The sequence below is a fragment of the Musca autumnalis genome, unplaced genomic scaffold, assembly GCF_047663935.1.
Source record: "Musca autumnalis isolate F117 unplaced genomic scaffold, ASM4766393v1 scaffold_1, whole genome shotgun sequence".
NCBI classification, from domain to species: Eukaryota; Metazoa; Arthropoda; class Insecta; order Diptera; family Muscidae; genus Musca; species Musca autumnalis.
The window spans coordinates 115,919,304-115,942,041 of record NW_027411644.1 but is presented as its reverse complement, the minus strand read 5'-3'; the positions used below and the strand labels follow the sequence as shown (position 1 = coordinate 115,942,041).

At 38.9% G+C, this 22,738-nt stretch overlaps 2 protein-coding genes across 3 annotated transcripts; both read left to right on the top strand.

The window, feature by feature from the left end:
• Positions 1 to 3,340: 3,340 nt before the first annotated feature.
• Jhbp16 (Juvenile hormone binding protein 16) lies at positions 3,341 to 11,075 on the top strand. The gene is made up of 4 exons (XM_073963740.1): positions 3,341 to 3,412; positions 10,055 to 10,359; positions 10,424 to 10,718; positions 10,788 to 11,075. Exons 2-4 carry the CDS (start codon positions 10,137 to 10,139, stop codon positions 11,053 to 11,055), a joined length of 786 nt encoding a protein of 261 aa, XP_073819841.1. The 5' UTR covers positions 3,341 to 3,412; positions 10,055 to 10,136; the 3' UTR covers positions 11,056 to 11,075.
• Positions 11,076 to 21,256: 10,181 nt separating this feature from the next.
• On the top strand, positions 21,257 to 22,219 carry Archease (protein archease). Of its 2 annotated transcripts, none has more exons than XM_073989050.1 (3): positions 21,257 to 21,433; positions 21,500 to 21,524; positions 21,650 to 22,219. In XM_073989050.1, exons 1-3 carry the CDS (start codon positions 21,379 to 21,381, stop codon positions 22,038 to 22,040), a joined length of 471 nt encoding a protein of 156 aa, XP_073845151.1. In that variant the 5' UTR covers positions 21,257 to 21,378; the 3' UTR covers positions 22,041 to 22,219. The 2 variants fall into 2 exon arrangements, with proteins under 2 accessions (XP_073845151.1, XP_073845142.1); XM_073989041.1 differs by having other exon boundaries at positions 21,260 to 21,433; positions 21,497 to 21,524.
• Positions 22,220 to 22,738: the final 519 nt, after the last annotated feature.

Sequence of the window (22,738 nt, the reverse complement as noted above, 5' to 3'; positions counted from 1 at the left end):
TTGGAAAATATGGGTAAAACGCAAAAAAATATTCGGGATATAACCTTATATGGGGCCTATACCAAAAAGTGGACCGACATAACCCATTTTTTGTACCAGTAACTCTGCGTGTAATCCAAAGGTCTTTATCAAATTTTAAAGCTTTATCTAAAAGCGAAGTATAGCGCTAAATATTTTGATCCCATTGCTTTTGGTCAATGTTATATAATACTTACTTAGCTGGCCCATTACAGAACATTTGTTCCATAGACCGAACTAAGAAAAGATCTCCAATTCTCCCTGTTTCGTGCTTCGCTTTTTGGAATACCGCGCCTTGTCATCTCTTCATCCACTTGTTTGCGCCATCTATTCTTTGGCCTGCCAATTCTGCGTGCACAGCCATGTGGCTCGAATTTGTACACCTTATTATATGGCCTAGCCAACGCAATCGCTGCATATCGATACGTTTAACTATATTGATATCGTTGTATAGCAGATACAGCTCATGGTTCATACGACGTCGATATTCACCGTCAACGCAGATCGGTCCGTAGATTTTTCGGAGAATTTTTCTCTCAAACACGCCAAGCACTGCCTTATCTGCTTGCGCAAGTACCCAGGCTTCGGACTTTAAAAACAAAGCCACAACTCAAACAAAAATAACGCTTACAAAACACTGATACTACCCGTGCTGATGGATTGTAATTGTATTGGCCAATACAATTCTTCTTTTTATGTCTGATGTCGTTTGTTGTGTTTACGGCGGTGCCGAGGTATACGAAGTCTTTTACTACCTAAAAATTATAGAAACCAACTTCAACAGTTGGTCCGATCTCAATGGACGCATTGCGCGTCGACACCATCAGCTTGGTCTTCTCGCCGTTTACCGCCAGACAAACTTTAGCAGATTCTCCTTCGACCTTCATAAAGGTGTCGGTTACTTCTTTTACTGATCGTCCCATGATGTCTTTATCATCAGCATAAGCAAGTAACATTTGGCTTTTGGTGTAGATTGTGCCACTTCTTTTGACATTTGCCTCTCGTATAACGTTTTCTAGCAGGATGTTGAAAAGATCACACGAAAGGCTGTCTCCTTGCCTGAAACCTCTTTTGGTACAAAACTTTTCGGAGAGGTCATTTCCTATTTTAACTGAATATCTTGTGTCAGTTAGAGTCATTTTACAAAGCCGAATGAGCTTTGCGAGGATACCAAATTCAGACATTGCTTGGAATATCTTTGAACGCAGCGGGCTGTCGAAGGATGCTTTATAATCGACAAAAAGGTGGTAGGTGTCGATCTGCATCTCTTGGGTCTTCTCCAGGATTTGCCGCAGGGTAAATATCTGGTCAGTGGTGGACTTGCCAGGTCTAAAGCCGCATTGGTATGGTCCAATTATTTCGTTGACCATGGACTTTAGTCGTTCGCACAATATCCCTGACACTATCTTGTAGGCGATAGGGAGAAGACTTATGCCCCTATAGTTGGAGCATAAAGTCTTATCTGCTTTCTTATGGACGGGACACAGGATGCTCAGGTTCCAATCGTCGGGTACGCCTTCTTCCTGCCAGATGGAGCTTACTAGCTGATGCATACACCTTATCAGCGTGTCGCCTCCGGTTTTAAACAGCTCGGCTGGTAGGCCATCAGTTCCTGCTGCCTTATTATTCTTCAGCCGGTTTATTGCTGTCTTTACCTCATCTTGGTCGGGTGGTATACATTCAATACCATCTTCTGGGATTGGATCTGTGGTATCTTCGTCGACTTCGCTACTATTGGATACCAACAGTTTGGAAAAATGCTCTTTCCATATCCTTAGCACACTATCTGTATCTGTTATGATACATATCCTGAGCACGCTATCTGTATCTGTTGCCATTGTGTTGTTATGTTATCGGGACAAGGAGTGCTCTCATTAAGCAATTGGGCTAGTTGAGTGGAATATGCTGTGGCTATCTGTTGCATTTGCAGCCTATCGATGTCCAACTTCCGCGTTGTGTCTGTTCGTGCTTTATTTGCAACGTTTAGATGGGAACGTACCTTTGCTGCAACAAGATAGTGGTCCGAACCAATGTTTGCGACTCGGAACGATCGTACATCCAACACGCTCGATGAATGTCTTCCATCTATCACAACATGATCAATTTGATTACTTGTTCTTTGATCTGGAGACAGCCTGGTGTCTTTATGAATGTCGAGATGATTAAATCTGGTACTGCTAACTACCATGTTTTTTGCAGCTGCAAAGTCTATCAGCCTCATACCATTGTCAGATGTTTCACTGTGGAGACTGAATTTCCCGACTGTTGGGCCAAAGATATTCTCCTTTCCAATTTTGGCATTAAAATCGACTAGAATAATTTTAATGTCATGGGCAGGACAACGGTCATATGTTTCTTCTAAGCGCTCGTAAAATATATCATTGGTCTGTTCGTCCTTTTCTTCAGTGAGAGCATGAGCGCAAATAAAGCTGATGTTGAAGAATTTTGCTTTTATTCGAATTGCAGCAAGCCTTTTATTCACTGGGGTGAAGCTGGATACCAGATGTTTTAGTTTCCGACTAACAACAAATCCGCAACCAAACTCATGCTTTACGTCATGGCAGCTGTAATACAGTGTGGTAGAGATTCGCAGATCATGGTCCTTAAAACGTTTGTGGGGTTCGTCAACTTTAGAGGGGTATTTTTTTCTTTTCTTTCGTTTTTTCATAGTAGGCTGTTTTTTCTAGGGGTGGGTTACTAACCCGACGCCCAAACCCAAGTTTTTAACGTTCTTATGGGTGACCGCGCGGCACATGTTAGCTCACTACCTTTAACGGGTGTTAAAGGCAGTTCCCAAGATGACACCACGGGGAGGTCAGTGTCCACTTGAGATGAAAGAGGGACCAAGATAAATCCTGTGCTTTGCCATGTTAAAGCCGGTCAGGACCTTTCCTTGGTATCTTCCATCTCCTACGCACCCCAAGGTTATATATAAGGGGCTTAAACATTTTTTGGGTGGCCAATTTTACCTGACCGAATTAGTTCAAATTAGGCTCAAAAAGTCTCCACATAAAATTGTGAAAATAAATTAGTTCATGGTGGAGGGTATAAAAGTTCGGCCCGGCCGAACTTAAAGCTTTTTTACTTGTTATAAAAAAAATTATTATTGTACTACCACAACAAGCCATATTTAGCTCATAACCAAATAATGCCGTTTAATAAACCATAACCACTGTTAAGAGTTGGAGGTTGGAGATTTTTCCAGCTATTGCTAAAACTCATTTTATGTCTGTGGTACAAGTTTTGTTTACATTCTCTGTTTTTGTTTTTTGGTTACTCACAAGGAGCGCATCGACTGAACTTAGCCACCACATTGTGGAATAGTTTTTGGCAGTACTTCAAAGCGAGTAGTTGAGCTGGCGGGTTTGCGTGCAGAAATCAGTATTTCTTAAATGTAAATCCACTTACAATTTTAGAAATGTTATTGAAGAACATCCAAATAAAAAAATATGGAAATAAATTAAAAATTAAACGCATGATTTATATTTTAAAAGTTAATAAATAAAATAACAAATGTTATAAATAACAACAATTTTGCAACTCATTGCAACAATTGTGGAAATTTTGGTGTGCAAAATGTCTTGTCTTTCGTCATGTCGTAACATGTGTTAAATGCAGCAGCGATTGGCGTGTGCGTTTATTACTTAAGGCGGAGTGCAATACCATTGTGTTGTGGTGGATGGATTCCTGAAAACAATAAAGTGTGGTTTATTTCGAGATTTCAAAAGCTAAAAAAGTACAATTAATAATTTTAAAGAAAATTAAGGCAATTTAACACGGTCATAGTTTTGTGCGATTGCAACCAAGACTTGAACAATCTACAGGTGTATGGCATACATATATACATAAGTATGTATGTATAGTGGAATATAGTGCACATCAATAAATATACAAAATTTTCATAAAATCAACCAAAAATACCTCAAAAGATGTTTGAATATGTTATTGGAATTTGAGAGACTACGAGTCTAAAAGAACTGGAATAATTTCAATATCAGTGATGCAACCAAAAAAGTGACCATAACTGCTGCTCTTGCCCATATTGCACGAAAATTTTTAAAACTTTGTTGGTGAACTTTATTTCAGTCAAAAAAAGAAAACAAGTTTGAACATAATGAAAAATATTCACCAAAAATTACAAAAATAAATAAATTTTGGGGAGTAAACTTCAAAACCAAACAAACTTATCGTAATTTCATGTAGTTGTATGTCATGTTTGCAGCCTTGTATTGCTACAATATGCTTTTTTTTTGTATTTGGTGAACTCACAAGTGCTTGTGTCTTAAGTCTTTTGTTTCTGTTGTAAAAAAGGCAAACTGCAGAATCAAAATAAACACAATTATATTGTATTAAATACAATTGAACCATGTATGACCTTGAATTGAATGGCGCTTAACAAAATTTAAATATTGAAATCAATAAGTATTGAAGCTGACAATGGTCAGTCAATCCTACAAATAATAATTTTATTTATTTTTCTTTTTGTTGGAAATCCCTCAGTCAACATTATATGACAGTAAATTCGTCAATAGAAAAACACTTCTATTTTAGGTATTATGCTTAAATTTGAATTTTTGTATGAAATAAAGCTGAAATTAGCCGTGCATATGTTGTTCGTATGTGTCTGCTATCTGAACATTTGTCTTATAAGCTGGATTATATTATGGATTTCCAAACTCGACGATAATAGTCTTTCAGTCATTCCAATTTCGAGTACCATGTACCCGAATTGCAAACTGAAAGAAAGTATATGTCACATCTAACAAAATAAACGTAGTGGAATCAGGAGTAAAAATTATACCCTTGAGCTGCCAATATCAAATACCCAGCGAAATTTTATGGAAGTGGTTCCACGTGATGCCATGATTTCAGTGTATCGTTTGCCTTGATTCCAATCAAGTGATGAACGATACGATCTTTTCTTCGCCATTGAGATAAAAAGAGTTCGTGAAAAATCCGATCCTTTCTTTAGCATTAAAATCAATTCCATGAATGGTTAAGTGTAATCCGTCAAACATTGGATCTTTTCATCAACATATGAACCAATTCGAAAAGTCCTAAATGCAATTTCATTAAGAATAACTTTGTTGGTTTTATTTGTTTACATATTTATTATAGTATTTGATAAATATCGAATTGTTATTCCATACTTAACTTTCAGAAGTTAAAGGAAAAGAAAAAAGAAGTAAAAAACCGTTAAGTTCGGCCGGGTCGAACTTTTTATAACCTACACGATGAAATACATATTAGTTAATTTTCCTTCCTGTCCAATTTTAAATGGAGATATTTCGTGACCACGGAAACCAAAATGTCAGAAAATGCATCAAAAAAATGTCTTTAATCTGGAGCCATCTTTATATGGGGTCTATATCAAAGTGTGGACCTATGTTGACAAATTTTGGTGGAGAAATTTTGTGACCACTGGGAATTTCAAACGTTAAGTTACAGGTAGTTCAGTCAACACATGTAGCTAAACTCCTGACAATTGACAGTTTTTGGTGGAGAAGTTTTTCTGTTAACAAATAGTTAAAATTCTAAAAAAACATAAAATCGGGAGGTGCCGTTATATACACCAAAACATGGACTTATATTGGCAAATTTCAGTGGAGAGGTGTTGTGACCGCTAGAAACCTCAAATTACGACAAGTTTGGTTAAATTTAGAAGCTAAATTCCTAAAAATAACGAAAATCGGGAATTAGTAAAAAAGTAGTTAAAATTCTCAAACGTCAAATTGCATGTACATGAGCCTATGTTGATACTTTTTGGTGAAGAAGTTTTGTGTCCCCTAGGAACCTCAAGTGTCAAATTATCTAAAATCCTCAAAATACCGAAAATCGAGATGTACTGTTATATGAGGGCCATACCTTGACATGGGCCTATGTTGACAATTTTTGGTGAACAAGTGTTGTGGCCCCTAAGAACCCTAAATTCAAATAACAGCTAGTTCGATTAAAAATTGTAGCTAAAATCCTCAAAATACTGAAAATCGGGATGTAACGTTATATGGGGGCTATACCAAAACATGGACTTTGTTGACCGTTATACCAAAACATGGACTTATGTTGACAATTATTGGTGGATAAGTTTTGTGTTTTGTGATTGAGTTCTGGGAACCTCAAATGTCAAATAACAGGTGTTCGGCCAAACAGTAGTTACTATTGATAAAAAACCATAATTGGGAGGTACCGTTACATGGAGGCTATACCAAAACCATGAACCTATGTTGACAATTTTTGGTGGCAATGTTTTATGACTGGGTGACGTAGGGGATGGAAGATACCAAGGAACGGCCCTGACCGGTTTTAACATGGCAAAGCCCAGGATTTATCTTGGCCCCTTTTTCATCTCAGGTGGTCACTGACCTCCCCGTGGTGTCACCTGGGAAACTGCCTTTAACACCCGTTAAAGGTAGTGAGCTAACATGTGCCGCGCGTTCACCCATAAGAACGTTAAAAACTTGGGTTTGGGTGTCGGGTTAGTAACCCTCCCCTAGAAAAATCAGCCTACTATGAAAAAACGAAAGAAAAGAAAAACAAACCCCTCTAAAGTTGACGAACCCCACAAACGTTTTAAGGACCATGATCTGCGAATCTCTACCATACTGTATTACAGCTGCCATGACGTAAAGCATGAGTTTGGTTGCGGATTTGTTGTTAGTCGGAAACTAAAACATCTGGTATCCAGCTTCACCCCAGTGAATAAAAGGCTTGCTGCAATTCGAATAAAAGCAAAATTCTTCAACATCAGCTTTATTTGCGCTCATGCTCCCACTGAAGAAAAGGACGAACAGACCAATGATATATTTTACGAGCGCTTAGAAGAAACATTTGACCGTTGCCCTGCCCATGACATTAAAATCATTCTAGGCGATTTTAATGACAAAATTGGAAAGGAGAATATCTTTGGCCCAACAGCCGGGAATTTCAGTCTCCACAGTGAAACATCTGACAATGGTATATGGCTGAGACTATGCAGCTGTAAAAACATGGTAGTTAGCAGTACCAGATTTAATCATCTCGACATTCATAAAGGCACCAGGCTGTCTCCAGATCAAAGAACAAGTAATCAAATTGATCATGTTGTAATAGATGGAAGACATTCATCGAGCGTGGTGGATGTACGATCGTTCCAAGGCGCAAACATTGGTTCGGACCACTATCTTGTTGCAGCAAAGGTACGTTCCCATCTAAACGTTGCAAATAAAGCACGAACAGACACAACGCGGAAGTTGGATCGATAGGCTGCAAATACAACAGATAGCCACAGCATATTCCACTCAACTAGCCCAATTGCTTAATGAGAGCACTCCTTGTCCCGATAACATAACAACACAATGGCAAAATATTGCCCACTCCATGCAAACAGCCGCAAAATCCATACTTGGATACCAGAGACTCCACAAAGGAATTCATGGTATGACCAGGAGTGTCGTGCTGCTACCGAAGAGAAAAATGCGGCATATAGAGCTACTTTACAATCAGTAGCAACGCGTAGCGCACGAGAGAGATATCGGGAGAAAAGGAGAGAAGAGAAACATCTTTTCCGTAAGAAAAAGAGAGAAATGGAAAAGCGGGAGTGTGAAACAATCGAGATGTACAGGAGCCATAATGAAGTCCGAAAATTCTACCAAAGAGTGAAACATCAAACAGATGGCTTTGGTACAGGCATATCCTTCTGTAGAGCAGCAAGGTAATCTGGTAACAGATACAGATAGCGTGCTCAGGATATGGAAGGAACATTTCTCGAAGACGATGATACTGCAGATCCAATCCCAGAAGATGGTATAGAATGTATACCGCCCGGCCAAGATGAGGTAAAAACAGCAATCAACCGGCTGAAGAATAATAAAGCAGCAGGTGCCGATGGCTTACCAGCCGAGCTGTTTAAAACCGGAGGCGACGCGCTGATAAGGTGTATGCATCAGCTAGTTAGCACCATCTGGCAAGAAGAACGCGTACCCGACGATTGGAACCTGAGCATCCTGTGTCCCGTCCACAAGAAAGGAGATAAGACTGTATGCTCCAACTATAGGGGCATAAGTCTTCTCCCTATTGCCTATAAGATAGTGTCAGGGATATTGTGCGAACGACTAAAGCCAAAGGTCAACGAAATAATTGGACCATACCAATGTGGCTTTAGACCTGGCAAGTCCACCATTGACCAGATATTTACCCTGCGGCAAATCCTGGAGAAGACTCAAGAGATGCAGATCGACACATATCACCTTTTTGTCGATTCTAAAGAAGAATTCGACAGTCCCCTCCGATCAAAGGTATTCCATGCAATGTCTGAATTTGGTATCCCCCCAAAGCTCATCCGGCTTTGTAAGATGACTCTAACTGATACTAGGTCCTCAGTTAAAATTGGAAAGAACCTCTCCGAACAATTCAGTACCAAAAGAGGTTTCAGACAAGGAGACCGCCTTTCGTGTGACCTATTCAACATTTTGCTGGAAATGCAAATGTCAAAAGAAATGGCACAATTTACACCAATAGCCACATGTTACTTGCTTATGCTGATGACATAGACATCATGGGACGATCAGTAAAGGAAGTAACTGATACCTTTAGGAAGGTCGAAGCAGAATCTGCGAAAGTGGGTCTGGCGGTAAACGGCGAAAAGACCAAATTGATGGTGTCGACGCGCAAAGCGTCCATAGAGCTCGGACCAACTGTGGAAGTTGGTACCTATAATTTTGAGGTAGTTAAAGACTTCGTCTACCTCGGCACTGCCATAAACACAACAAACAACATCAGTTGTGAAATAAGAAGAAGAATTGTATTGGCCAACAGATGCTACTATGGTTTAAGTAAGCAATTTAAAAACAAAGCCACATCTCGTCAAACAAAAATAACACTATACAAAACGCTGATACTACTAACGTATGGCTACTAATGTATGGCATGGGTACTTGCGCAAGCAGATAAGGCAGTGCTTGGTGTGTTTGAGAGGAAAATTCTTCTTCGGCGTCGAATGAACCACGAGCTATATCAGGTATACAAAGACATGAATATAGTTAAACGTTATCGAAATGCAACGATTGCGTTGGCTAGGTCATATCATAAGAATGAGCGATGATGAACCCGCTAAAGAAGCGTATGAATACATCCCACATGGCGGTGCACGGTGTAATGGGTCAGCTAAGTAAGTAAGTATTGTCTTATGGCCTCTGGGAACCTCAAACGTCAAATTAGTTCGGTCCAAAATATAGCTAAAATCGTCAAAATACCGATAATCCGGAGGTACCATTATATGGGGGCTATATCGAGACATGGACAACTTGGAACCTCAAATGTTAAATTACAGGCCAATTTGGGCCTATGAATAAAGGGAATCCCCTAAAAATACCGAAAATATTTATATGGGGGCTATACCAAAACGTGAGAAAATCGAGCCCACCTTCGAACTTTACCTGCATCAAGAATTGCATTACAATTAAACCCCCAAGGCACCAAACGGACATGCGGATAAACAGAACAGTTTCCACACGCAGAACATAAGCAGCATGGATTTCTTGCTTATGTCGTTTCTGGCAAAAGACGAACGAACGAGATTCTTTGAATCCAATAGCTCAGTAGTGCGATTCTCTAGCACAATCTTTGAGTTACCGACAAATGTCTGTAAAATTGAAATGCTTATAATTTCGAGAATTAACGACATTTTTCGTTAAGTTAAGAACCAAAAGAAAGTTGTCGCTAAGTCCTACCGATAGCAACACTGTTGTCAACTTTTATTGATAATTTTGATTCATAATTTTGCGTTTTAGTTTTACCGATTTTTGTCGGTAACTCAAAAAATGAGTTACAGAATTCCACTACAGCTTATGGTGAACCAAAAATCACAATATAATTGTCTAGTTTTTTACAATCCGGAAATATTTCCGTTTTAGGAACAAAATTATCTTCACCATCTTATTTTTCAAACATTGGTCTTCAAACAGGAAGCTATGCCACAATATAACTTATATAATTGTTATCTACTTGTTAAACATCCATTAAAATAAAGTACTTACACCAATCTTGTCTATCTATTTAGAATTGAGTTTATAGCTTCTGGAAAACTAAAGGGCAGGCAGTAAGACAGCAAACGACAATACGACGAAAAGTCATTAAAAACAATGACAATCTCCAAAATTAAACAAAGTAACAAAGCGACAATGGCCCTGGCCTACGTTACAGCGATAATCGTAATTTTTGGCATTACCAGCACAAATGCCATTGAACAACCCTCAATACATGAAGAGATGAGAAGACTTTTGGGCAAATGCCATTTACAGAGTGAAGATTTTGATTTTTGTATGAAAGATGTTTTCAATGATTTCAGAGCTTACTTTCCAACAGGTAAGTAGAAGTTCTCACAAGATTATTGTTCTTTTTTATTAATATTTGTTCTCTTTTTAATTAGGTGTTCCCCATTACAATATCAAACCCTTCGATCCACATCATGCCTCGTTTGTTGAATTACGAAGGGGAGACCAAAATGGTTTGGGGTTTAAATTGATTTTACGCAATGTTTCAGAATATGGTTGGACCCAATCGGAAGTTACGAAATTCCATTCGGACTTTGAACAAAATCGCATCATTTATTCACAATATTTCCCCGAGAAAAGCCTAAATGGTTGGTATGAATTTTCGGGCAAAGTTTTTGGCACCCCCATTAAGAGAAGTGGATTTTGGAATATGACATTATATGATTACAGGTGAGTAGATTTCTTTTTTTCACTAATAACTCATTTCAATACAAATTCGATTTTCTTTCTCCTCTATAGTCAAACAACCAGCGTAAGACGTTTAGGCGGTTCCGGTTCCCTTTTAAAAATCCACGTGGAAGTGGATCGCATCGGTGGAATGAGAATGCATGTTGGAGATGTTTTGGCTCCAGGCCGTGCACGCCTTGTTGACAATGTTTTAAACAGCGCTTGGCCTTTGGGTTTGCCGTTCATAAAACCAATGATCAATGAATTGGTCAGCACCGCATTTACAGATATTTTCAACGAATCATTTAGATATTTTCCTTTACATCAGTATATTAGTTAACCAATTGATGGTTGTTGTTATTTATATTTTTTCGAGATGACAATGATCTTCTTGCTCAAGTCACTATTGTTGCCTATTTCAAAAGAAACGACTGTTATTTTTAGTTTTGTTTTTTTTTTTATTAGCATAATTTATGTTTGGTTTTTATTGTTGATATGAGATGGCGATTTGTATTGAAAAGTCCTACAAATGTATACAACTTTTTTATTTTATTTTAATATTTTACTTATACGAGGGAATAAAATAAACTACAACTGTGTTCAAGATCAATTTTATGGCGGAAGGAGAGAGAAGCCTTTGAGCATATGACTATTCACACTCTCTTCTTATTTTAAATGAAACTATAGACAACAAAACGTAGGTGTCATGCTTAAGTGTTCCATACGCCATTTTCCCGTTTTGAGATAATCGCATTTTAAGAAAATATTTATATTTTTGACTTGAATTATTAATAATAATATATAGAATATATCTGCAAAAATATAGAAGAATATATATGTATATATGTATATATATTGGAATATAAAAGTTATACAGAATTTTTTAAAAATATAATTTGTGACGATTTATTCCATATCCGCAAAGTTTTTGGCACCCCCATATGGAACAAATTGAAAAAATTCCATCTTTGCCTCAATAAATTAGAAGCTTTTAAATCAAAAATTAAATTTCTAATTTTTGGATTGTGTTTTTAAACTTGTAATTTTTTAAAATATTAATTTCACAACAGTAAAAATGTATGCTTTTGCGTCGAGGCGTGGATATCTCGGAAACTAGAGCAGATAGGAGAAAGCCGAACAAAAATTCTGAAAGAGCATGCCGGAAAACCGTAAGAACCACCTGTATGACACCGACGAAAAGCGAAATCGGATGTTTTGATTTGCTGTCGTTCTTGTCTGGTTTTAGTAGCGGTACTAGGTTAGGTTAGGGGATGTGCAGCCACTAACTTGTGACTGCGTCACTCGGAGACCTTCCGGTCCATTGTGATCATCCAGTAGGAAAAAAGCTGCAAGAAAAGAGAAGATGGAAAAGAGAGGATAGGGGGAAGAAATAAAAAGAGGAAGTTGTTAGAAAAGTAAAGAACGAATAAATTACAAGAAAGTGTAAGAGGGGAGGAATAGTTTTAGAGGAGGAAAAAAGATTTATTTTTAATGGTAGGCAGAATAGTTGAAATAATTTACGCGTTCAGGTTGCGCTGTCCCAGCCACTTCAGATTTTTGATGATGTTGTAGATCACAGCAGGTTCCACAGTTGAGTAGAAAGTTAGACACGGTGGAAAGTGTTCACTACTACTACCTACTAACCTATGCCGTCTACGAGCCAAGGCTGGACAACGACACAGGATGTGCTCGATCGTCTCTAACTTCTCCTCGTCCTCACAGAGTCTGCAGTAGTCAGTAACATCCTCATCGAATTTGATGGTATGTGCCCTGAATAGCAGTGTCCAGTAATGACTCCCGTCGTTACTCTAACTTCAGCTTTACTCAGGTTCAACAGAGAGTTCGTTCTTTTAACTGACAGAGACGGCCATATGGATCTTGCCACAATGCACCTAGGTTCATTATGCCACAATTCAATTTTTTGAAAGAAATGACAAATGGGTGGTTTGATAGAGTCAGCGATAGATAGATCTGTAGACTGCGATCCTCGTCTAGCTAATTCGTCTGATCTTTCATTACCCATATAGTCGCGGTGTCCTCGTACCCATCATAGCCGGAAGCCGTTACGCTGATCTACACATAGCCGGAAGCCGTTAGGCTGATCTACACTTAAGGACGGCATCGGATTTGATGTTGCAGGATTTGATGGCTTAAGAGCCGCTTGACTATCCACAAAGATAGTCAACGGTTCAAAGATTTCTGCATCCAAACTTTTTATCAATTCCGCTGACTTCCAAATCGCGAAGATTTCAGCCTGGAAGACACTACAGTTGCTGTCTAGCCTGTAGGTGTACTCAAGAGATAGCCTTTCACAGTAGACGCCAGCCCCGGTACCTTCCTCCATCTTGGAACCATCTGTATAAAAAGCCAGACCGTCCAGAGGGGGGTTACTGCGGTTCCAGTCGTCTCTACTAGGTATAACGACGTCTATATCATAAAATCTCAGGACTGGTGATATATAGTCGCTCAGTTTTCCGCGTTTGTTCACATGCCTGATTCGTTCAGGATACGTCCATGCCCATAGGTACAACCGCGCCAGAGATCCTGTTCATGCAGCCGTAGGACACTGCGAGCTGCCTGACGCTTAATGCTGAGATTCAGTGGTTTTAAGTTCAGCATTGCGTTCAGAGCAGCCTGTGGTGTGCTCCTGGTGGCTCCAGGAGCAGCTCTTTGTACCTTTGTCAAGCCTACCGGATGTCGATTTTTGGCGCAATGAGTGCCACCAAACAAGAGAACCATAGGATAAGATGGGTCTAACCACGGTGTTATACAACCAGTGTATAATCGATGGGTTTAGACCCCAACTTTTCCCAATAGAATTCTTACATGAATAAAGTGCAATCAACCCTCTCTTCGCCCTTTCCTCAGCATTCCTGTTCCATCGCAATTGACAGTCCAGGATTGTACCAAGGTACTTTGCCTCGGGCGAGAGCTGAAGCTGCACTCCATCCAGTGTTGGTGGTACAAATACGCCGAGTTTACGCTTTCTCGTGAACATTACCAGTTCTGTCTTGGTTGGGTTTACTCCAAGGCCATTTGCCTTAGCCCAGCGCTACAGCGTCGATAATCATCCTTGCATAAGCTCCGAAATGGTTGACGGAAACTTGCCGGAAATCAGTAGCACAACGTCGTCCGCATAGGCAACAACTTTTATACCTTGTTTGTCCAGATCAGTCAAAATATTGTTTATAACAAGTAGCCACAGTAACGGTGAGAGCACCCCTCCTTGGGGGGTGCCTCTAGTTACTGTTTTCCTAATTTTTGTCTCCCCAATGCTGGAGTTTATAATTCTGCTTTCTAGCATATTATTTATCCAGCAAGTTAGAGGTTCAGGTGTGTTAACTTTTTTAAGTGAGAGTCTTATGGACTCAATTTGGACGTTGTTAAAAGCTCCTTCTATGTCCAGAAACGCAGCCAAGGTAAAGTTTGAGTTTTCCATATTCCTCTCAATGAAGCCAACCACCTCATGCAAGGCAGACTCCACAGATTTGCCTTTAATATATGCGTGTTGTGAGTTGCTTATAGAGGCGGTGTCTACATGGCTCCTTACCTCCAGATCGATAAGTCTTTCGAGAGTCTTAAGCAGAAAGGATGATAAACTGATGGGTCTGTAGTCCTTTGGTGCAGAGTGACTAGTTTTTCCCGCTTTGGGAATGTAAGTAACCTTTACCTCTCTCCACAGACCCGGTACATATGAGAGAGTCAAACACGCCCTATAGATCTCCTCCAGGATTTGATATAAACGTGGCGGTGCAAATTGAAGCATCGCCGGCGTTATACCATCCAGTCCAGGTGACTTATATGGCTTGAAAGTGTTGACAGCCCATTTAATCTTATTTCTGTTAACCACCTTATCAATGAGATCCGAATCCATAGGCTCTTGAATTTGGAGGTCGTCACAGTCATTATTGACAGTGTCCGCATCCTTACAGCTTGGAAAGTGGGTCTCTGCCAAGAGGTTAAGAGTCTCGGTAGCCGAGAAGGAACATTCTTTAGATACCCTCCAATTCCTTAGGACGGAGTCATCTAGATTAGAGAGGTTGGATCATTACCCCTGTTACATATTCGAAAATTATATGATAAAATGAAATCGAATATAGACTCACCCTTTTGTTGGTGTCCTTGCTGCCCCATTGGAAATGGTGAGCGTTTGCATCGCATCCCAGGATCACGTTGCAGGTACCCATCATATCACCGAGCAACCGTCGGACATCCAGGTTTGGTGGGTCTGGGGCCTCAAAAGGCATGTATACTGATGACACCATCGTGGCCATCCCCGTACCAGCTCCAGCCTAACCGTCACATGTCACCGTTGCTGTAATTAGATAGAAAGATTAGATTTAAGCTCTTTTTACCTACTATACAAGTCCTCACCTTGTCCCCCTCGGACGCGGCGAAGATGTCGAAATTGGCATTGCTTAGTCCAGAAACCTTATTCTTATAGATATAAGGCTTCTGGACTAAGACAATGTTCACTTCAGAGGTCGTGAGTGACAAGAGTAGTTCAGCGGCGGCGGCTTTGCAATGATGCAGATTAATCTGCAAGATGCGCAGCCTTTGCCGCTTTCCTACCCTTACTGAGTTTCGTGGGTGGACTCAGTCAAAACCGAACCCATCCTGAACCGAAATTCAGTTTTCCCTCACGTTCTCTAAGATATAACTCCCCAGGGGGGTCAACCGCCACTCTTGCAACCAAACCACCATCCTCGTTACAAGGTGCTAGACTTATTACAGTCCAGCTCGATGTAGTGAGGTTGGGGTTTTGCAATCTCAGCATTTTCAGCAGGAGCTCCTTATCCACAGTAGGAGGGGGAATCCATGCTGAAAGAATCTTCCTGGACGGAATATCGGATAGGGAGACCGCCGCAAGATCAGCTCCTTCCCACAGAGCGCCAAAGCCCTCAACTGTCCGAACAAGAAAATCTCGTGACTTCTTGTTCAGACAGTTAATAACTTTGACACCCTTTCGCAAGAAGGCGCTGCCAAATTGTCGGTCTTCCTGATCTTCCGGTCCAGAAACTATGGCAGACAAGCAACCAAGTGACTGTCGCAAAAAGCAACCAGTGACTGTCGCTGATTCTACCATTTGGGTCAGCTCTGTCGATGATTGCCAAATGAAGGTCTTTATCATCTGCCACTGCAACCGGTCTGCTGTATGGCTTCTTGCGTCCTTGACCGTGCGCCTTGGGGTTAACTTTTCCAGAGGAGGTGGATGCCTTCTCTGTACTCTGTTGCTTCCCCTTGGTAGTACGCTCAACAGCCGCCGCATATGAGGTTGATGGTTCAACCAGCTGAGAAGTCATCGTCTTCTTTGGTGAGGGCTGTGGACCCTCGGAGGAACGAACGCGCTTCACAGATTTATTCTGCGGGGCATTGTTCGTTTCTCCAGAAGACGATGTTTCCTTAGCTGTGGGTTCGGGTTAAGCTTCTGAATAGGTTTCGGCGCAGCACATTTGCCAGAGGCAGTAGGCTTAGCCGGCTCCACTACTTTATCCGGAAGGAAGATCCTTTCCACCTGGAGCTCGCGATGAAATTCACGCGGGTAAGTTCTTTCGAACTTCCTTATGAAATTCAGCTTACCCCTGATGAGGTGGACCTCCCTCGCCGAATGCAAGTTCGCATCTCTCCCTACGAACTTGCGGAGATAGGATACAGCACGTTTGTAGTGCTTTGTATCCGATGCAGTCTGCCTTTGAAGCCTATTGTCGGCAAGTGCCGACACAGGACCAGTCGGAATCAGACTTGCATCCGGTTGGGTATCAGGGTTCGCACTCCCTTTGTTAGAGTCACAGCAAACTTTCTGTGTAAACTTTGCCGGGATCACCGTGGTGTCCAGCTCATCGTCAGTCAGGGTCAGATTGTGTAACAATTCCTCCGGGAGTGTGTCCTCACAATGCTCATCCGGTATAAGCCTATCCAGCTGGTCGAGGAGTTCCCTACTTTGCCTCTCTAAACTGTCATGTATAGTTCTGAGGGTCCCGTGAAGTTCGTCCACGCCCACAACTGCGGTCCTGTCTGCCGTAGACTGGGTTTCACCAGCCTTGGCTAAATCATGTTCCGCTTGAATTGCCGGGTCGTCATCTATTCTGGGGGTTGGAATTGATGCACTTGTAACAGGTACAGCTGTAGGTGCCAAGGCATCCACACCTAACACAGCCGGATCACAATCACTTGATTTCGACGACACATGGCTTGTGGTCACACCAACGCTTGCCTCCGGTACTGGGTTATTAACTCCCTGCACCGTAACTTTATTTCTCCTGTTCTTTCTACCCATTTTAGTTAATTTATTTAAGGGAACTACCCCGATCCAATTTTTGGTCCACGAGGGGTCCGAAGACCCCCAGGGTCTCCACGATGTGCGGGGTCGGGTCCGGCTTTGGTTGCCCAAGGACGGCTCCGACTCCCATCCGCCACCCGGGAAGACGCGCCTAGTAGGAGAATGGCAAACTCCCCCAGGTTATCCAATCGGCAAATTCACCAAAAATACAACTCTGCATCTTCATTTGCTGTCAAAAGTTGTTGTTGCTGCGAATAAAAATTATTTCGTTTTGACTTTGTTATTTTTAAAAATTAATTTTTTATTTTTGGTTTATTTTATATCACACAACAATAAACACCACAAAACACAAAGATAATTGCAGACAAATTTTTTATTCGCGATATTTCAAAAGAATTTAAGCATTTGGTTAAAATAGCCAAAATTTGTTTGGATAATTTTGCTATGGGTAACTATTTTTTTTTGTTCAATTTCAAACTAAGACAATGTATTTTGACAGGAATGGAGGTATCAGCTTGTCTTATTGGATGACCTTCTATTTGGATCATGTACTTCTGTCAAAAAAGGTAGATAAAATCCTCAAAATGCCGAAATTCGGGAAGTACTGTTATATGAGGGCTATACCAAAATATGGACTATGTTGACAATTTTTGGTGGAAATGTTTTGTGAACTCTGGGAACCTCAAACGGCAAATTAGTTCTGAAATATGTAGCTTAAATCGTCAAAATGTCTATAATAAGGAGGTACCATTATATGTGGGCTATACCGAGACATGGACCTATGTTGACCTATGTTCACCATTGATAAAAATGTGTTGAAGGCAACAAGTTTTTTATGCTCCCTTCCGATTTCTGGCTTAACCTTACATTTTATAGATATATGCCCAAAGAAAGAGTCAAAGAATGCTCCATGAGCAACATTATACTAGTGTAGGATTTTCCGAAATACCCGCTGCATCCACCTAAAATTGATGCTGACATATTGAAGCCGCAATTTCGGGTTTTTTTGAATTTTTTTCAAATAATCCGGACACGCAACAATCCGCGGTTCTTGAAGAATCTATTTGAAATAGGTGTATATTGACGTATTTTGTACGGACTCTGGAGCAGGATAATTTGGATTTACTTCAATATTTTTTTCATTTGTCGATTTTCCGCGAAAATAAAAATAAATTTTGTAAATATTTAAACATTTACGAATAGATATGGAATGCTATAAGGCATTTTTAAATTTTTTTCTTTATATGAGAATAAAAACCGCTATAAATTTTGTGCGCATCGGCCAATTTTGTGAACGCTAACATATTTGAAACAAACATTTGTTTCCTTAACATCTATACCAAAAATCATAGATGTGCTCGCATAAAGTGATTCTGATATATTAAATCTATTATTTTAATGCATTATGGGGTACCTTCCACATGTCACTACTCTCTTACCTTATCATTAGAGACATTGTAAACTATAACATTTGACAATTCTCAATAATAAGGCAGAAATATCAATTTTTGTTGGTTGGTCCTATGGGGCTACTTCCCCCGCCAATTCCTAAAATGATTTTTGCTCGTGACACATTAGATTGGTTTGGCCATAACTTCTTATGAGTTTAAAGCATTTCAAGCTTATAGTGATTCAAATAGATTTGTTTAGATATTAGAGGCACAAAGGGGAGGACTGTTCCTCTTGACAACCACATAGAAATTTGTTGTTTGTAAACGTTAGTGTCAACTTACATGTAAACAAAATAAGGAAATGTCTATAAATTATTGGAATTTAAAAAACTTATTATTTTTCACATTTGATTGAATATTTTGAAAAACATGAATGAAAACTCGTTAGATTTTCAATTTGAATGTTTCCATATCATTCCACTAAATGCATGATTTCTCGAAGAAAGTGGAATCTTTGCAAAAATGTTTGGGATCGCTGGTAGTTCATTGAAAAAAGAGAAGCTGTTTCAATCGTTTGCTTTCGACAAAAAAGCACATGTTTATTAGGGCTTTATTCTTTTCAAGTTTAACAAAATACCACATCTATTAACAAATATAGTACCGTCTCTAATAAGCGGTGTTTTAGTGTGCGGCATGTCGTTCGGACCTGGAGGAGGTTACATGTCAATGATATGAAGGAGTCTTGAAGGGAAATTTTTTTTTCTGATGAATAAACTTGTTCTTCAAAAAATATATATCCCTAATATACATCGAACATAGAAATAAATATAAACCAGTAAGGAAAGGATCAAAGTCGGGCGGGGCCGACTATATGATACCCTACACCACTGTGAATATGTAAAATATAAATCGGAGCTATATCCAGATCTAAACCGATTTTGATATAATTTGGCACATTTATTTCCAGACCGAATTCAGTCACACATTCCAAATATCATTGAAATCCGACTTATATAGCGTGTTTGGAGCAGCAAATACGCGAAATCGGCCGAAAATATATATGGGTGCTATATCCAAATCTGAACCGATTTCGATATAATTTGGCACATTTATTTCTAGACTGAATTCAGTCACACATTCCAAATTTCATCGAAATCGGAAATATATAGCGTGTTTGGTACAGAAAATACGTGAAATCGGCCGAAAATATATATGGGAGCTATATCCAAATCTGAACCGATTTCTATATAATTTGGCACACTTATTTCTATACCAAATTCAGTCAAACATTCCAAATTTCATTAAAATCGGACGTATATAGCGTGATTGGTACATCGCATACGTGAAATCGGGCGAACATATATATGGGAGCTAAATCCAAATCTGAACCGATTTCGATATAATTTGGCACATTTATTTTTAGACCAAATTCAGTCACACATTCCAAATTTCATCGAAATCGGACATATATAGCGTGTGTGTTACAGAAAATACGTGAAATCGGCCGAAAATATATATGGGGGCTATACCAAAACTTGGACCGATATAGCCCATCTTCGAACTTGATCTTCCGACGGCTAAAAAAATGGTATTCCCCAATTTTCAGCGAAATCGGTCAACAAATGCGACCTGTATGTTGCGAACGGACGGACGGACGGACGGACATGCATAAATCGACTCAGAAAGTGATTCTATGTATATCCCTAGAAGGAACTATGGGTCTATCTCGCTTCCTTTTGTATGTTACATACAAATGCACTAACACATAATACCCCTTACCACATAGTGGTGTAGGGTATAAAAATATTTGACACTAACATTACAGCCCAATTCAGTCAGCTGGGTCATGGTAGAACAAATACAAGGTAAAGTTAATACTACAACAAATACAACTCGAACAACAACCACAAAGGAATTTGTTTTTGTTTGTAAACCTTAGTGTCAACGTAAATGTAAACAAAACAAGGAAATGTCTATAAATTATTGGAATTTAAAAAACTAATAATTTTTCACATTTGATTGAATATTTTGGAAAACATGAATGAAAACTCGTTAGATTTTCAATTTGAATGTTTCCATATCATTCCACTAAATGCATAATTTCTCGCAGAAAGTAGAATACTTGCAAAAATGTTTCGGGTCGCTGGTAATTCATTGAAAAAAGAGACGATGTTTCAATCATTTGCTTTTGAAAACAAAAAAGCACATGTTTATTAGGGTTTTATTATTTTCAAGTTTAACAAAACACCACACATATTAACAAATATTGTACCGCCTCTATAAGCGGTGTTTTAGTGTGCGGCATGTCGTTCGGACCTGTAGGAGGTTACATGTCAATGATATGAATTCGTCTTTATGGGAAATAGTTTTTTTTCTGACGAATAAATTTGTTCTTCAAAAATATATATCCCTAATATACATCGAACATAGAAATAAATACATAAAATGTCGAATGGAATTTGACACTAACACTACAACCCAGTTCAGTCAGCTGGGTATTGCTGCTACCTTTTCTTGTTCTACCATGCAGCTGGGTATTGCTGCTACATTTTCTTGTTCTACATTTATTTTCAAAGTGTAACGATTACTTTTATTCTATTACAATCCTTAACGGCTGCTAATTAAAAAGATTGGTTACATAGCGCGGACCTTCTTACTATATTACCTATATGGTGGTTTGATAGCGCGGACCTTCTTAGTATGTTCACTGTTATTATTATTGTTGTTATTCTTTTTCTTTTGTTTAGAATGAGGAAGGGGAGGAATGGGATAAAAGTTTCATCTGTTATCGATAATTATTCATCGATTGACATTCACTGGAAAATGTGACCTTAAAATCATCAAGAAAACAAAATAAGAAATGACGTATGGAAGCATGCCTTACAAAATCAAAACAAACATTCAGCGGATGACACATTTCTCCAATTGTTGCTGACAGAAAGTGGTGCTTTAAAAGTAATTTTATTTGTTTCGTTTGTAAGAAGTAACAAAAATGGAAGTTGAATTTAGTAAAGAAGATTTTCGCCTATCCGATGTGAAATATGAATGTAAGTAGCTTTGGAGTGAAATATTTGAGCTTTATTTCTATACCACATTTCATTCATTTTCAGCAGATTTGGATCATACAGCTGATGTACAGTAAGTAAACAAAGGGAACTTCGGGCCAAGGAGAGATGCTCTTTAATCGTTATTTACAAATAAATGCAACTTCCCATCAATGGAAACATAAATAATATAATAATAATTTTCCATTTTTATTTTAGGCTTCATGCTTGGGGTGAAACTCTGCAAGAAGCGTTTGAGCAATGTGGTATGGCTATGTTTGGTTATATGACCGAATTAGATTATGTTTCGGTGGAGACCTGCTATCAAATTGAAGCCAAAGGAGAAGATGTCGAAGGATTGTTATTCCATTTTCTGGATGAATTGCTGTTCTTGTTTTCAGCTGAACCTTTCCTCATTTGTCGGCGCTTAGAAATAACAAAATTTGATTTAGAAAATTTCGAAATTGAATGTAAATGTTATGGAGAACCTTTTGATTTGGATAAACATCCACAAGGAACAGAAGTTAAAGCGATTACTTATTCTGCGATGCAAGTAATACAAGAGCCAGAAAAGAATAATTACGAAGTATTTGTAATTATAGATATTTAAGATGGTTATGCTTTTCATTGCAATATTATAGCGAAATTTGTATGATTTCACTTTGATTATATAGAATAACATTAAGCAATATAGCTGTACATGTCTGTATTTTGTACTATCTTTATTTTTACAAATTGTTTACTTTGTAATTGCTTGACTTATTTTTTAATAAATTATTGAAATATTCATTTCAATGAGTGTATTCATCTTCAGGATTAAAAAACACTTCAGAAATTAGAAATCTTCTTAAAACATACATTTTAGTGCAAACCGTTAACGTTCGAATTTGAAATAATGTAAAACACATTAAAATGTATCATTTAATGCAAAAGAAACTAGTGTTTACGGGGATTTAAATATACCTATATTGTTGTATTCAGGACAATGAGGCATATCTGTGGTAAATATAAAAAATTATTTTTGTATTTTTTTTTTTGTGATTAAAGTGGCCTTCTTTCTTTCGTCTTCTTGGTCGCGGCGGTATTTCCACAACAATTTGTTAAAAGGTATTTACACCTTGTTGTTTCTAATTTATTTTAAAGTTACTAAAGTTTTTTTTTAGGCTATTATTTTAAAGTCCGTGGTCGTAGAATCTAATTTTCGTCTATGCTTCTTTTCTCTGAGCCGTCCGAAGACGAACTGAAAAAATTAAATTTATCATAAAAAATTATTCAATCTCACAGAGTCCGCCAACTCAACAATTACGT

Bases quoted from the DNA above. Each gene is read 5' to 3' on its own strand.
- Jhbp16 (XM_073963740.1), top strand. From the start codon at position 10,137: ATGACAATCTCCAAAATTAAACAAAGTAACAAAGCGACAATGGCCCTG. The intron at 10,360-10,423 runs GTAAGTAGAAGT...CTTTTTAATTAG, and splicing joins CAGAGCTTACTTTCCAACAG to GTGTTCCCCATTACAATATC. The intron at 10,719-10,787 runs GTGAGTAGATTT...TCTCCTCTATAG, and splicing joins ATGACATTATATGATTACAG to TCAAACAACCAGCGTAAGAC.
- Archease (XM_073989041.1), top strand. From the start codon at position 21,379: ATGGAAGTTGAATTTAGTAAAGAAGATTTTCGCCTATCCGATGTGAAA. The intron at 21,434-21,496 runs GTAAGTAGCTTT...ATTCATTTTCAG, and splicing joins ATCCGATGTGAAATATGAAT to CAGATTTGGATCATACAGCT. The intron at 21,525-21,649 runs GTAAGTAAACAA...TTTTTATTTTAG, and splicing joins GATCATACAGCTGATGTACA to GCTTCATGCTTGGGGTGAAA.